This window comes from Stegastes partitus, unplaced genomic scaffold, assembly GCF_000690725.1.
Source record: "Stegastes partitus isolate 25-593 unplaced genomic scaffold, Stegastes_partitus-1.0.2 Scaffold105, whole genome shotgun sequence".
Taxonomy (NCBI): Eukaryota; Metazoa; Chordata; class Actinopteri; family Pomacentridae; genus Stegastes; species Stegastes partitus.
This window is the reverse complement of record NW_007577836.1, coordinates 733,244-748,613: the sequence shown is the minus strand read 5'-3', so window position 1 is coordinate 748,613 and position 15,370 is coordinate 733,244. Positions and strand designations below refer to the sequence as shown.

Here is a 15,370-nt window from a genome sequence, read left to right as displayed (position 1 = left end):
AGTGCACATGGTTCTTCAACCTCAAGGAGAGGCACAGGGCGGACGTATTGAATGTTGAAGGAAGTTACTTAATATGGTCACTTGCCCCATAAAGGGTTAAGCTCACTGTCAGCGTGTGACTGCAGGTTTATTAGCTCTGGTGTGAAAATGCACTTCAGAAAAATGTCCTATTCCTATTCAAAACACTCAGTGTGTGTCTGTCAAGGGCATAAGTACATCACTATTACCAGCAAAATTACTTGTAGTAATAAAAGGCAATAAAAGTGGCAGATGACAGAGAATTATTACGCTTAATAAACTATTAGTACTGTGTAGGTAGTATGTCTCAGGAGAGCATCAGTCAACGAGATCATTGAAATCCTCCAACAAAAAGGCAACTGGACTCCTTTTTTTGGTTTTTGAAGATGTTTCATCTCTTATTGGAAGGCTTCCTCATATCAAACTTACTGTTGGGTTTTTTATGGTAAGTGTTTATTCTCACCTCCAACATCACATGACTCACTTTTTTTTCTTCCCTCAGGCCATCAGTTTGCGCAACTCTGAGCTTTAAAACCAGACTGTGCAACACACACGGGCACCTTCTACATATGCACCTTATGCACCATAACAGTGTTCCATTTGCTTATTTATTTGATTATTTATGTGTATGTATACGTATATATATATATGTACATAAAGTATATATACTTCATTAACGCTTATTTTTATTCTATTTCTTATTTTTCTTTTATTGAAACTGGACTGCACTTTGTACCGTGTATAAATATGTGACAAACAAAGCTGATCTTGAATCTTGAATCTCTTGAATCTTCTCACTGTCTATTAGGGACCCAAGACTCATACTATTTAAGGTGTGAATAGCTGTGAAACTGCCTGAGGAGGACTCTCAAGCCTGCATTGTAAGCACATGATAAGTGGCGTCACAGACTCCCTCTTCTACCTAAAGATGTCTGGTCCAGTTTAACATAGATGGCTTTCTTCACTCTCACAGTATCTGTCTTCTCTGTTCAGATTATGTGCATTGCAGCCTTAAAAGTAGTGTCTCTTATGTAGATCTGAAACTCCTCGCTTGCATATATAATTTTTGTTCCAAGTGCGATTAGATTTTGTCGAAGAGTGTTGCAGGGTCTGGAGAAAATCCTTCAAAGTATCTCAAACACACCAGTTGCCTTCACAAGGACACTGTTGTTCTGTCTGACCTTTGTTTATTCTGTTTGATGTGCGCTGTTTGTTGTGAACCTTGTTGCTAACTTATTGAAGGCCCTGTTGGGGGAGGTTTGAAGTGTTGTTTTCGCTCCTGTGTGCAGCCAGTACGTTGTGGCAAGGCTGGGCGGGGATGCCCTTGAACTCTCTTTATCCTTGGCAGTCACATCTACAATAATATATTCATAATTTACAATCTAATGACATGTTTGTATGTAAAACCTGCAAAATAATCTGTAGTTATGGGTGTCAAAAAAATTGTCCAGTTAGAAATATTTCAGTATCTGTTTATAGGTTTATTGGAATATGGCATAAAGCTGTATATAAAAAGAAACACTTTAGAAACAGATCTCCGAAGCACTTCAGTAAACATACTGTAGTTTCTGTTAACTACTGATGCTAGAGTCCACTTGTCCCCTAAGAGGCAAGAGTCACTGCAAATCAACACAAAGCTCCTCCAAGTTTTACCCCATGAATAATCATTTCTATCTTGACAGGAGTGGTGTCTTCCAGGACGATAACGCCCCCATCTATAGGACGCAAGGGGTCACTGAATGGTTTGAAAATGCTGTGACTCACATGCTGTGAAGCAGCTCTGGCAGCATGCGGTGGCCTAACACCTCGCTAACGCGCTCTATGTCGGTTTTCTCTGAATGCGTCACCCATTCGTACACGCGTCAATAAAAGAGTTGAGGTTGCGTTTTACACAGACAACAACAAATTTAAGTTTATTCATATACTAGGCCATCATTCTATTCAACACCTCCGGACTGCGTGAAAGCAAACAAGCCGAGAAAAAAAAAAGCAACAGAAACTTCACCTCTCTCTCGGCTACAAGTTTACAAATCAGCATCAAGAGACCTGCAGATAAAGCAAAGTGACAGGAGTTTAAAATAAAGGCTTTAAAAGGCAGTTTTGCATAGGAGCTCCCAGCAGACAAAGGCACAGTTACAGTATAAGCATCTCCTAAAAGGTTAACTGACAGAAACCAGCCTAATCCTTGCAAAGTCAGTTTTCAGTTGGTGTTAAGGTGAACTCTGCAGGCTGGTTTGTTAAGGCTGAACTAACTGAAGAGGAAAAACTGAACTATCAACTTCACTATTAAGGACCAGTTTCTTCACTCTTTGCATAGAGTGTATATTCTGTGCAGCACAAAAAAAAAAGTTTATAAACCTGAGGGAGAAAATGGCAACGAAGCACTTTCACATACAGCATATAACATACAACACACACATCGATATCAATGATTTAGAATTTCAGGTATAAATGCATTTATATACGTGCAATAACTCAACAGAATGTGCGCATTGCAGAACGGTTAAATAGTAGCACTACGACGAGAGGCGGCAAGATGGCCACAAGACTATTTCACTGGTGATTGTCAAGAAAAGAAAGGCCCGCCGTGCAGATACACAAACTAAAAACAGAAACAGTGCCAAACTACTATTCTACAAATAACAGTGATCCCTTGTTTTCAACATGTCACAAACACAATGCAGTAATCATAAAAAAAAAACAACAATAACACGGAATGTTTTCCCTTAATAACTTCATGATTATAAGGAATAGAGGAAGCCGGGACTGAATGGACCGAGGCACTTAGAGAAGAAACGTACAGCAGGGTTAAACATTAGTGCAAAGCCACTTTTAAGGCAAAGGAATGATCGAGCATGTGATAGCATAAAAAAAGACACATAACAAAGTGGAAGAGAGCAAGAGTAAAGGCAGAGAAGAAGGGCACAGTGTGATCAGATAATTGGCTCCATGACACTGGAGCTGAAGTGCAAGCAGGGGATGTGTCTGCAGAAGGTGCAGAGAGGCTCTGGATTCCAGTGCATGTCTGTCTTTGGTGTTTTGTGTAGTTAAGGGCTACAGAGAAAGGCTGAATTAAAGGACAACAGCTTTTATAGTCTGTCTTTACCAAGAAGGCAGTTAGATTTTGGTTCCTGCGAGATGTCACATGGAGGCACTGATCTAGAATCACGTTTGTTTCCAATTCATGACATGCTTTCCAATACAAACTCAATTCTAGATCAACACTTCCACAAATATCAGCACTGGTGTGCAGCCGCTGCCGTAGCAAAGTGCGGCTCTGTAAGTGGTCCTGAGTCAGTGGAGTGTATGGGCATCTGTGTGGTTTGGGTCTGTTCTATTGGTTCTATTGGTCAGAGCTTGTTAGAGGCACCAGCTGTGGAGTTTTCTGTCCTGGATGTGACCTTTTCTCATGCGTCTCCGCTGCACCTTCACTGTCTACAGCCACCTCAGCAGCAGCCTGTCGCTCACACAGGCTCCCCAGTAGCTGAGCTGTTTTGAAGACCGAGGCGTGGCCAGCGGGTTGCAGAGACTGGACCTTCTGCAGGTTCTGGAGCGTCCGCAGCATCTCAGCAGACACAATAGGCAAATGCTGCTCCTGGATCAGGCTGGTGCTGGCGGGTCGCAGGACGGTGTCGCGCTGAGCTGTGGGTCTGGGAGCCGACCTGGCGCGATGTGAAGCTGCGGCTCGGACAGAGACGGACGACATTTTCTTCTGCGGTGGGTGATCATCTTCCTCCTCCACTGATTGGTCGCTGGACGATATCTCACTGTCAGAGTCGTCACTCACAACGTCATCGTTGCCACTGATGTCGTCGTCTTCTTCATCTTTGATGCCGTCTCCGTCTGTGATGTAAATCATGTCTTTGGGCAGAGAGGTGAACTGGTAGACGAGGCGCTGGCCTTCGACTTTATTCAGTATGCCCCTCTGGTAGTAGTACCTGCATGGATGCAATGATTCCATATTAACAAACACAAGCCGAGGACTGTATTGGGTCACAACTGACAGACCAGAAGTATAAATTCATCAAGGCCCTGTTCCCAAAATTCATCTTACGACGAGGACGACTGTATTAAGTTGTGGCCAAAAGCATCCTTAAAAGCTCTGGAAACTGCAGGAGGAGTTCACGCTACAAGCTTCAAACAGGCTACTATTGCTGTTGTCAATTTGTTCTTTCTTAATAATCTACAGTGTGTATGTTGTTGTGTATATGTGAATGACGGCAGGATGACACTCACAACTGACGCTTTGCCTACTTTCAGGTGACTTGCACTGAAGTATAAAGTTCACTGTGCAGTTCACATTTACTCCCTTTGATTTTTATTATATCACATGAGCAGTTTACAACCTGTTAAATACACCACATTACCTTTACAAACCTTTTTTTTTTATGTGTATGTACATTTGCTCTAAAGTTCTGCTTTGTGAAACATGTAAAAATGCATTAACATTTGCATGAATGCTTTTGAATACTACGATTGATAGTTATTGAAAAACACTGCCCGGATCTGTTTTTGCCAAAGAGCATGACGTTATTACGGGGGTATTACGCTTTTTAAAGCAGTCATGTTGTACCTGAGTGCTCTGCCCATTGTCTCATAGTTCATATCTGGCTTGTTTTTGTGTTTTCCCCAGAGCCTGGCCACGGCCTTCGAGTTGACCAGCTTGAAGATCCCCGCGTGAGGATTCGTCCATTTGATATAGCGGGGACAGACTTGTCTGTCCTGCAGCAACTCCATCAGGAACTGCCACAGGTAAAGGGTGTTTCCTCCTGAAGCACAAACACAGGAAACGTGATGGAAAAAGCACAGACGACGACAGATCGCTTGGGTAAAATGGTGAAAAAAAAAGCCGTTGAAAGGCAAAAGCTGAATTTATAGACGCCACAAGGGGTTAACAGGAACCCCGCTGTAGGCTTTGAATAGCAGTCGAGTGTCAGATTTCACCCTCTGATATCAGCAGAACATATCGCGCTTCACATTGCAGCAACTTTGTTTAAATTCTTCACTTTGTTCTGTGACACCCAGTAACAGTGAGCTGCACACATAGATTTACAGAACTTCCATTGGGTTATTTAACTGTGTGCCATGATGCATTTGTTGTGTGTGTGTTTTTTTAAACTTGCTTAATTTTGTGTTCAGTCTTAACTAAATCCAGCAGCATCAAGCCAAAATTGGGGAAAACACAAGCAGCCAATCGCAGTCCTTGCAGCATCCATGTGGTATCCCCATAGATAAACCATAGGAGAGGTTATAGGGTTTGTTATGTTTGGCATTACCTTTGTTGTATTTGTCCTTCTTTACTGTAATATCTGGTGTTGGAGACTCTGCCCTCCGGTGCCGAGGTTTTCTACCTGCACAGACAAAAAGTCATTTGTTTGCTATATGCCACAAGCCATAGATTTCCCGTCTAGATGAGCTGATAAACCAGAAAGTGACTGACTTCTCTTTTTGGACTGCAGCTGTGCAGCAGGTTTCTTTGTGTGTAACGAGTGCCAGTGTGGCTGGTCAACAGCTCCCACAACCCCCTCTGCTGACACGGTCACCTGGGTAACAGGAGTGGTGATGACGTCACCCAGCGATGGCAGGAAGGTCTGGGCTGCAGGGGGGCATAAACAGGCTTAATGAAAGAGAGCAGCACTGTAACCACCGCGTCTATAAATAACAACTCGCAGCCAAACATGTCCTACATCGAGGAGCGGACGGTTTGAGGCGTACGAGGGCATCTTCGCGCTGTCGAGTGAGCATGCGTGCAGTGTGAACTGAGTGTTAGAGCTTACAGTAGTGTTCCATGGAGAGGGTGTCGGCGCAGTCCATGTTGAGAAGCGAGTCGGCGGCAACAAGTGTCTCCATGATCTCCTCCTCTCCACTTTCACATGTCTCCACTGCAGACCACACAGAAGGACGCAACATTAAAAAAAACACTCTGAGACGGTGGAGGAGGGTAGACAGAGGAAAATTAGATGCACTGAAGGTAAAGGTTGACTGTCAGCGGTCAGTTCGGCCAAATTCTTAAAATAACTACGCACCTTAACCAAGATCTGGCAATGCAGATAGATTTAATTATACAATTTGTACCTTTGGGATTGCTGTGGCCTTCCAATACAACGGAGAGAGGCGGTATTGGTCTTTTTACATTAAAAAAAGCAAGCCACCATTACTCTGTGTATCCAGACCACTACAGCTACACTAACTTGCGTACTGTACAAACATAATTTGCTGACAATCTGGCAACAAGGTGCCAGAGAAAAGTACATTAATTAAACGTGAATACTGAAATGTTCAAAAACTGTAAAAATGGTTTAAAAAGAAAAAAACCCCTGCAAATATCAGTAAAATATTGATACTTTGAGCTGATTTTAAAACAGCAAAACAGTCTAATTGTACAGTCAAATAATGCAAAAAACAACAACAACAAAAAATTTACTCTTAAGAAAAATACAGATTTGTTTTAATGTGGACATTACTTACAGTTTTGGGTTGCTGTTTGTTAAACAAATGCTTTTGTCCTATGATTTTATTGGACATTATAAAGGGTCATCTGTAAAATAAATGCAAAATGTTTAAAAGATAACGCCCCAAAAACAGTGCACCTTATCATCAGCTGGAATGGGCTTTTCTGAAATTGCTCAACAGTGATTCATCAGTAGCTGCTATCGATGGCCGCACATATGAGTTCGCACAAAACACATTGGTCCAAAAATTATCTATGTTAAGGTGCAGGATTATTTTAGTAGCTGTGGTCAGTTTGCATTTATAGTAAGATGACCTGAGCAGCAGATTTCCACTATTTATCCATTATTTTCAGCCATCTGTTTAGATTTTCTGCTTACTTTTGTATTACTTTTCACACAATCACAATTGCAAAAGTTGTTTTCAAGGTGTTACAGCTGGCGTGTGGTGGAAAACAGAGGCATGTGGTCCAATTATTGCAGCTGTAAGAGTTTATAAGGACCATTAAAACAAGTGATAGATTAAATTAGCTTCAGGTAACTGCAGATTTACCTTGGATGGGAGATTTTTTGTGTGTGTATTTGTGTTTGGACGAACTGATCCTTTAATGAGTTAACTATTTTATCTAGCACAGGAGTCTTATGAGTTATTTGTCCTTGGCTAAGCTACTTTATTGAGTCACTGTTGTTGAATGAGGAGCACTAATATCTGACAGGCTGGTGTTTAAAGCTGTTGCCTCCACACACACACACACACACACACACACACACACACACACACTTTGTTTGCTGCTGTAATTCACCAAAACCAACAGCATAAATCTTGCCACATGTACGTCCTTGAGGCTAAAGGTTACCAAGAGAGAGTTTGTTGTTTTGTGAGGGTGTGAGTGAGGTGAGCAGCCTGAGAGGCAGTGAGCTAGAAAACATCTGCTAGCTAACAGCTGTCTGTCGTGGACTCAAACACTTTCTCCCGCCGAGAAAAAAACAAACAAACAGCTCACAGCTTGTTAGAACAAATGGCCACACTTATGGAAAGACAAGAGCTGGGCTGCTGTCCTGAAATAGTTGTCATTTTTTAGGTCCAAAAGTGTCTGCGAGGGACTTTGTGGTACCGTTAGCTAACCGAGCCTAGCTTCAGCAACTACCTCTGTGGAAAAGCACAACCGCAACCCGACACGGAGATATAACTTACTTTTAAGCTGCCGGCACCGGTGAGGAACAAGCTATAGCATGTGTGCTGTAGCCCGCTTTGACCACGTCTACATCCTAATATGATTCATTAGCTGTCTTTCCCAGAGAACGAGCCAGGAATGTTTTGTTTCACTTCCTGAATTTTTGCAGAGGGTGGTCCATGTGCGTGGGCTGCGACTGCGCATGTGCAGTGTGAGAGGCTCCCTCTTGGATACCTGGTGTGAGTTTATAATGTGAAGTGAAGCCTAACCGAGAAAAGGTTTCACTGTTAGATCATGTGATGTAGTGTGTGTGTGTGTATGTGTGTGTGCGTGTGCATGTTGACCTCTGAGCAGCTGCTGGTGATCCTCCTCCTCCTCCTGCGACTGTTCACACGCCAGACCTGCATATGAGAACAGATGAGGATGTGGAACCTGCTCCACAATCACTGCAGGGTAATCTGAGTGACCCCCCAGCTGCAGGACACACACACAAAAAAATGAAATCAGATGAGGTCAGGTTCCAAGGAATGAAATTTACGTTGCCTCACAAAGAAGACGTTTTTCTCTCCGACTCACCTGTGGCATGGCAAAATGGTCACTGGCAAAGTCAAAAATGAGCTCTGACTGCTGTAACATGGCTGAAAAATCCTCAAAACACAACTCTATCTGCATGAAACCAGCATCACAGCCTTCCAACGCCGTCTATTATTAACCGAGCAACTCTGAATCCACTTTCAGCGTAGATCTAGCAGAGAGCTTCCCTCTTGATGCGACGATGTGTCTTTCCATGCGGCAGCAAGAGTGATGTGACGATACTTATTGACCAGAGACACAGAGGCGTCACAGGAAGTCACTCATGTTCGCTCGTTCCCTCGCTCGCTTGCTCGGCTTCGACTCTCGATGAGGAAGTGGGAGCTGCTGAACTGTCCTGTGGTCTGACTGAACCTGCCAGAGAAGAGCACAGAGAGAGAACATGTGTGTTGAGGTGGAGGGCCGTTAGAGGCAAAGCAAACAGCGAGGCCACACCTGCGCAAGGCGGCAAACTGTCTTTAATGAAATAGTCATCAGACCGAGAGATGTGGCCCCTCTGGTCTGAGATGCAGAGAAAACAGCATCTCATTTGGCTTCATTCTTCTGCTCTTATCTCGCTTCTAAACTGGGCTAAACCAGCAACAGGAAGGAAGCGTTTGCACGGCAGCGTGTGCTTGTACGAGTCGGGGAGGGGGGAGGCAGCTGTTGCTGAATTTGAAACATCATGTCTTTGCACAATGTTTCAGGGCCGTTATGTGCACATTCCTCTCAACACGACCGTGAAGGAGACGTTCAGAACAGAACTACAACTCCCCTTCGTTACTCCCCCTTATTCTCTCCTCCTCGCTTGTTTTTCTGTCCCTCCTGTCTTGTTCTCTGCTCGTCACGACGCTGGTAATTCCTCTGTATTGCCTGGTCTCTTATGTCTTGTTTCCCTGCTGCTCTCCTACATTTTTCGTTGAAGTGAACCTTTGACTCAATTTCTCCTGCTGTTGTACATCTGCCTCCCCCGCACGAGTGTCAAATTTAAGCCTTGCCACACCTGCGCTTACCTTCAGCCCCTCTGTTCCGAAGATTACGCCAGCATTTAGGTTGTATGTACAATAGATTTTGCTCTGCGGAAAAAAATAGCTTCTAAAGAATTAATTCTAATCACTGAGCTTCTGCATTTTAATCCCAGTAATCCTCAGTTTGGCTGAAAAAGCCTCCAAAGTCTCCCAGTTCCTGTTTTTAACGTATATATATACACGGCAGCTGCTAAAGTGACAGAGAATGTGAATGTGTTTCTTACATTGTGTGTCACATAAAGACTCAACATGTTTGGGTCAGTTATCACACAGGAAGCACAGCTCAGTTAGGAGGCACCGCTTCCTGAGTTTCTGTGCCAAACCACTGCCAGCACCTCTGCCAGCAGTGGCCTTCTCATTTTCAACTTCCTCTGATGTCTGCAGTTGTTGAGCGCTCAATGATTTCGGTGGGACGCGAGTGAAACAGAGGATAGTTTAAAGTCAACAAGAAAAGTAGTTCTGTTTTGTAAAACCTGATTTTAGGAGCTGCAACAAGAGAATTACCAGCATCAGTAACAGTTTTTAGAGTCACTTAACTGTTTAAATCAGTTTTAAGAAAAAAAAGAATTTACCTCTAGTATGATCTATCTATCTATCTATCTATCTATCTATCTATCTATCTATCTATCTATCTATCTATCTATCTATCTATCTATCTATCTATCTATCTATCTATCACCTCTCTAACATTGGCACTAGATGCGTGTGTCCGGCAGCGTCTCCAACTTCCACCTTTCGTACGAACTTGACGCCATGACTGGGTAGAAATCAGGGTTAAAACTTCTCTGTTTTGGTAATGTACTCCCGCGCTATGACGACCAGCTTGTCACTCTGCTCTCAAGTGCGGCTGTTTTTAGCTTGTCTGAGTTTTGATTCCAATGAAGTTGGATTTCTGGAGAATTCGGAATTTTCCACTATGTTTAGGCACCACCAATGGAAGTATCTATCTATCTGTCTATCTGTCTGTCTATCTATCTATCTATCTATCTATCTATCTATCTATCTATCTATCTATCTATCTACTCGTATGTCAAGTTTTCACCATTTTCTGAGGTTGTGTCCCAATGTACATGCAAGTGTAAAATTAAGGTAATAACCCAGATCTTTGTCCATTACACTAAGGAGGCGCTCTTATTACTGGCTGGGCTTAAGTCCACGTGTCTCCTTAAACCTTGAGTCTACACACATGGATAGCTGTGGACACCAGTTGTTATCAGGCTGGTGTTCTATGTTCATGTCTGTGCATACATGAGGCTCTGTTAGGGTCAGTGTGACGCCAGTTTCACCAGTAAGAGTCTGCAGGGACCCTCACCAACCGTCTGAGTGCAGGCCAAAATTTGCACAGCAGCTATGCTACGAGGGCAACAGTGTGCGCACTCTGCGGTCGTGTGTTTACGCACAATATGTAGGTACAACCTACTTCACATGTATTGAACAGGGTCTTCAAAGCGGACTCTCACAAATGAGAAAAGTAGTTTATTAATAAGTGTGTGTCTGTGGGTGTCTGCCGCTTCCTGTGTGCGTGTCCCCACCTAAGTATAACCAAGGTTTTATTAGGCCAGCACACTTGCTGCATCTGTGAGTACACAAGGGTCCACTAGTGTCTACATGATGCAAATTTGTCTACACAGACCGTTCCACAGATGTCCTTGTGTAGCCCATAATCTGTGTCCATGCAGAGTGGAGGGCGATAGTGTGGATGCCTGTTAGTGGTGTGGATGTCCAGAATTTGTAGATACGACCTCCTGCGCGTACAGGAACCTGTCCTGTTAAACCGCTGTATGGTCTTGGCCGCCGTGCTGCTGCTCAGTTTCAGGGTGTTGGCGGTCTTCTTATAGCCGAGGCCACCTTTATGTAGAGCAACAATTCTTTTTTTCAGATCCTCTTAGCCACCAGGTGCCATGTTAAACTTCCAGTGACCAGCATGAGAGAGCATGAGAGCGATAACACCAAATTCACCTGCTCTCCATTCACACCTTGTACCACTAACGAGTCACATGACACTGCTAAAGTGACGAATTGGGCCCAATTTGGACATTTTCACGTAGGGGTGTGCTCACTTTTGTTGCCAGTGGTTTAGACGTTAATGGCTGTGTTGAGTTATCTTGAGGGGACAATAAATTTAGCTGTACACTGACTACTTTACATTTTAGCAAAGTGTCATTTCTTCAGTGTTGCCCCATGAAAAGATATAATAAAATATTTGCAGAAGTGTGACATACTGTATATGGAGCTGAGTTCAAGTGGCCTCCCATGTCTGTGCTGTCCACAGTCGCTGCATGCACGTCCACAAGGAAGTATAATCACAGCATATTCTGCACATCCACGCTGTTGGTCAGAATGTGGACTACCTGCCTTCTGGTGTGGTTGCACACAAACACAAATTTGGGCAAACGTCCACGAAAGCCTCCACGTAAACTCTCACGGACTTGAGCAGAGGGCGAAATGTACATCACACCGACCTTAGCAAACCCTCACGTACTTGCAGACATGGAAAGTTTAACACTGGCCTCAGAAGGACAGTTCACTGCAAATCAAAACAATGTTGTTGTGAGTGATCTCCTTTATCCTCTGACGAAACACTTCTACTCCGGTGGCAGGCGTCTCTTCCAGGATGGCAATGCTCTGGTTTATTGGGCATGAGGGGTCATTGAGTGGTTTTGTTAAAGAAGAAAATGATGCGACTGTTATGGTCTGGCTAGAGAAACACCTACAGGAGATTATGGTGTTCGACGACATTCAACCAGCATCGTCACCAAATGAAGAAGTGTCTTTTAGAAGAATGGCGTTCACAGATTCAGCAGCGTTCCAGATGCTTTGAAGCTGTTCTGGCACCACGTGGTGACTCCAACACTACACTAACACACTGTGTTTTCCTTTAATTTGCCACCTGCCTGTGGTCACAATAGATTGCAATTTTAAAATCAAAACTCGTTTCTTCTATACATGTGTTCTGTCGTTTCCTGTCAGTTAAAACGGGACGTGAACGTAACTATCTTAACATCTGCTTCCTAACCTGAAAATCCGGCTCCGGGTGTACAGTAGGGCGAGCTGCCATGCTGATTTTAATAAAAATGAGCGTCTTACAAAACATGAAGAGCGCAGCTTGTGTTTTGTAGACGTGAACAACACAATGAGGCTCCGCCGGTCTGACGTCACGGCCGAGCAGAACACCTGTATTTGTGACATTCCTCTTTTTCTTTGAGCGTTAGCCACCGCTGCCTGCCATTGTGCCATGTGTACATGTTCATTGTTAGCGTGCCCTGCAGCCTGCCGCCTCTATAGAGGACTCTCTCGCAGTATAGAGCCTTTGTTCATCAGCACTCTGGTCACATAGGTTTGTCTCTGTGGCCTCGGCACTGGGATCTGAGTCTGTGAAGTGGCTGCCAAGCCCCTAAGGACACTGATAAGCTCCCCATAACATTCATTCCCCAGTTTGTGAGAGAGAGAGAGTCGGAGACCGAGATAGAAAGAGCGCGAGTGTGTTTGACAGAAAGGGGCAGAGAGTGTGTGTGTGTGTGTGTGTGTATGTGAACTAGGCCAGGCTGATAACAGTATGGCAAGTGAGGGAGCAGCTGATAAGCCCCTCTTGTTGCTTGGGGTAACCGGGCCTTGTTAAATGAACACAGCGAAATATGGTGTGTGTGTGTGTGTGTGTGTTTGTGTGTGTGTGTGTGTGTTGAGAGCAGGAGATTGAGAGCCGGAGAACAGTGGAGGTGGTCGCAACCCTGTTTTCACAACCTTCCTGACCTGAATACGTGCGAGTGGTTTTAGCTGTCACTGCAAATAAATCATTTAAATGTCGTTTTTTAATAAACACTGTCTGGTGCTGTGTTTAAACAGCCCTGCTCAGAAACTTGAAAAGTACTTTCACTTTCCCTTCAGCACATGTCACAAAACACACAGACAGCTAAAGGGTCATATTCTTCTGTTGCTGTGAGTATTCTGACGATACAGAGTGTTGGAGCGGTCGTACGGAATAAGAAGCAGTGATCTTACCTTGTGTTTATAGCTGGTGTCTGAATGTGACAGAGCAGCAGCTGCCTGCAGGATCCAGGAGAGAAACGGAAATTGTTCTCATTACTTTTGGCAAACACCTTCATCTGCTTACTGACCTGGGATCAGTTTCCTTTTTTGTGAATTTCCAGTCACCAGACAGACGGCGACACAGACTAAAGATCAGTGATCAGTGGAGATCGGGCTGATGTTTTTTTTTCTTCTTCTTCTCTTTATTCCTTGTCAGTTCTTGCTTCCTCTTTTTTTTTTTTTTTTTTTTCCAGTGAACTGAGTACACCCCCCCTGTCCTCCTGTGATTGGCTACCTGTGTTGTGAGTCAAGGTAACCCATAGTGACCATTGTCAGTGTGGAGCAAATGTAAACACGGGTGTATTTGCAATGTAAAGCAGCAGAGAGCCAAGCGATCGGTCTGCAAACAGCCGAGTGACTCATCTGAGGGTGGACGCACAGGAGATGTTTGTGATGATGAACAGAGTATCACGTTTAATCATTAGTTCGGCATCAACCAGACTAAACAGCGGTATAAAGTTCTACCTGTTGCCTCGCGCAGTTAATAATAAATGTAATCACAGGCTGGTTGTGCTGCGAGAGACAAAAACGACGTGCGGACGGACACACAGGCAGAACACAGCTTTGTACTTTATCCAGTCCCTGACGCTCCCTAGTGGCAAAACTCTGCACCAACTCTCCCATAAAAACAAGCCTTATCCATCCTTTTGTTACATTTCCCTCCTATCGTTTTTTTTAAAAATACACAAACAAAAGGAGGAAAAAACCTTGCAGACCAGCTTTTCCTGAACGTGCTTCAGCGGGGCTCTGGGAAAAGCTGCCACCGCATTTCAGAAATCATCAGTTTCCTCAAGAGAACGGAGGCCTTCTGCAGCCGGTGCTGCTGTTTGTGTGTGCTGTCACTGCTGCAATGGTTGTATAACTACCCTCCTGTGAAGAGCATGTAGGAGAAAGTGATAATCTCTTAAACTAAACTCACTATTAAGTATGCTTTGCTGCTAAAAGAGCGTCAACACCCATGAGTGTGAGATGATCTCTGAGATTCTTATCTGTGTTTCTGAGTCATTTATTTATCACAGATTTGTAAGGATGTTCCACAGCATCTTTGAAACACTTTTTTTTCCCCCAGATTTTGGGCCTCATTTGATTCATATACATTCCATAACGGAGGGTGGAGTTGGTCTGATAAGGCAGAATAAATTAAACCTCCCCTTCATTCCTTCATTTCTTTTGTCTTTTTCTTTCTTTTCTTTTTTCTCCCTCTTCTGTAACAGCAGGCAGGCAGCATCAAGAATGTGCTGGTTTGGCTGAAAAATAAGGTTAACTCCCATAATGTTTTTATAAAGTAGCAGGAGTGCAGGATTTGATTATTGCAATATGAGTTTGTGTGTGTGTGTGTGTGTGTGCGACAGAGAAGCAGGGTGGTATGGTTACCGAGGAGTAATGCAATGGATCTGGAGTTTGAGGTGAAAGCATTATTTTAGAAATAAATCACGAGCGAATCATAATTGTGGGAAGATGTTTTTCATTCTGTGTTCGAAACTTGGTACATATGCATCGGGGTAATGTAGTGCCGTAACTTTACAGCCCATCCAAGCCTGTGAGTCACATGTAGGGCTTCTGAGGGGTTATTAGGGCAAAATAGAGGGTTTGTTGTATTTTTTTTTCAGGTTTTTTTAATGGGAGAAATGGGACAACGTAACTTTTTTCTCATCCTAAAAGTATAATTGACTTCTTTTGCAATATATTTACTGTCGTTGCATCAGCATAACAACTTAAGCTGTCATTAAGCTGTTTCTCGGCAGACGCTCTGTCGCTGTTTTTCAGGGTTTCGTGAACATTGATGATGCACATTAGATCGGCCATTGAGATATCAAAAGAGCAACCCTGACGGTTAACCGAAGGGAACTCTTCAGATCTCTTGTTTAGGTAAAATTAGCAATACCGAGAAACACCGAGTGTCACAGCAAAGCATGTAGCAGACTAGAGGACGCCGTCAGGGTCACGTTTTGCCTCACATGGACATGAAAAAACGGATTTTTTCCAAGAAACTGCAAAGAAATCTGAAATAGAACGGCTTTACTCAAAGTGCTTTTTTTTTTTT

At 43.6% G+C, this 15,370-nt stretch overlaps 1 protein-coding gene across 2 annotated transcripts; it reads right to left on the bottom strand.

The window, feature by feature from the left end:
• Positions 1-1,478: 1,478 nt before the first annotated feature.
• LOC103354355 (ETS-related transcription factor Elf-1-like) lies at positions 1,479-13,470 on the bottom strand. 2 transcript variants are annotated; one of them, XM_008277691.1, is made up of 8 exons: positions 13,240-13,470; positions 8,219-8,587; positions 7,987-8,116; positions 5,796-5,900; positions 5,459-5,614; positions 5,295-5,369; positions 4,592-4,787; positions 1,479-3,956 (listed from the first exon to the last, which is right to left on the bottom strand). In XM_008277691.1, exons 2-8 carry the CDS (start codon positions 8,312-8,314, stop codon positions 3,362-3,364), a joined length of 1,353 nt encoding a protein of 450 aa, XP_008275913.1. In that variant the 5' UTR covers positions 8,315-8,587; positions 13,240-13,470; the 3' UTR covers positions 1,479-3,361. The 2 variants fall into 2 exon arrangements, with proteins under 2 accessions (XP_008275913.1, XP_008275914.1); XM_008277692.1 differs by lacking the exons at positions 7,987-8,116; positions 8,219-8,587; positions 13,240-13,470 and adding an exon at positions 7,663-7,845.
• Between the last annotated feature and the right edge of the window lie 1,900 nt (positions 13,471-15,370).

Excerpts from the sequence above, each read along its gene's own strand:
- LOC103354355 (XM_008277691.1), bottom strand. The coding sequence starts at position 8,314 with ATGCAGATAGAGTTGTGTTTTGAGGATTTTTCAGCCATGTTACAGCAG. Across the intron at positions 5,370-5,458 it reads GCTGCAGTCCAAAAAGAGAA|GTAGAAAACCTCGGCACCGG; the intron begins GTCAGTCACTTT and ends TTGTCTGTGCAG. Across the intron at positions 4,788-5,294 it reads GAAGGACAAATACAACAAAG|GAGGAAACACCCTTTACCTG; the intron begins GTAATGCCAAAC and ends TTTGTGCTTCAG.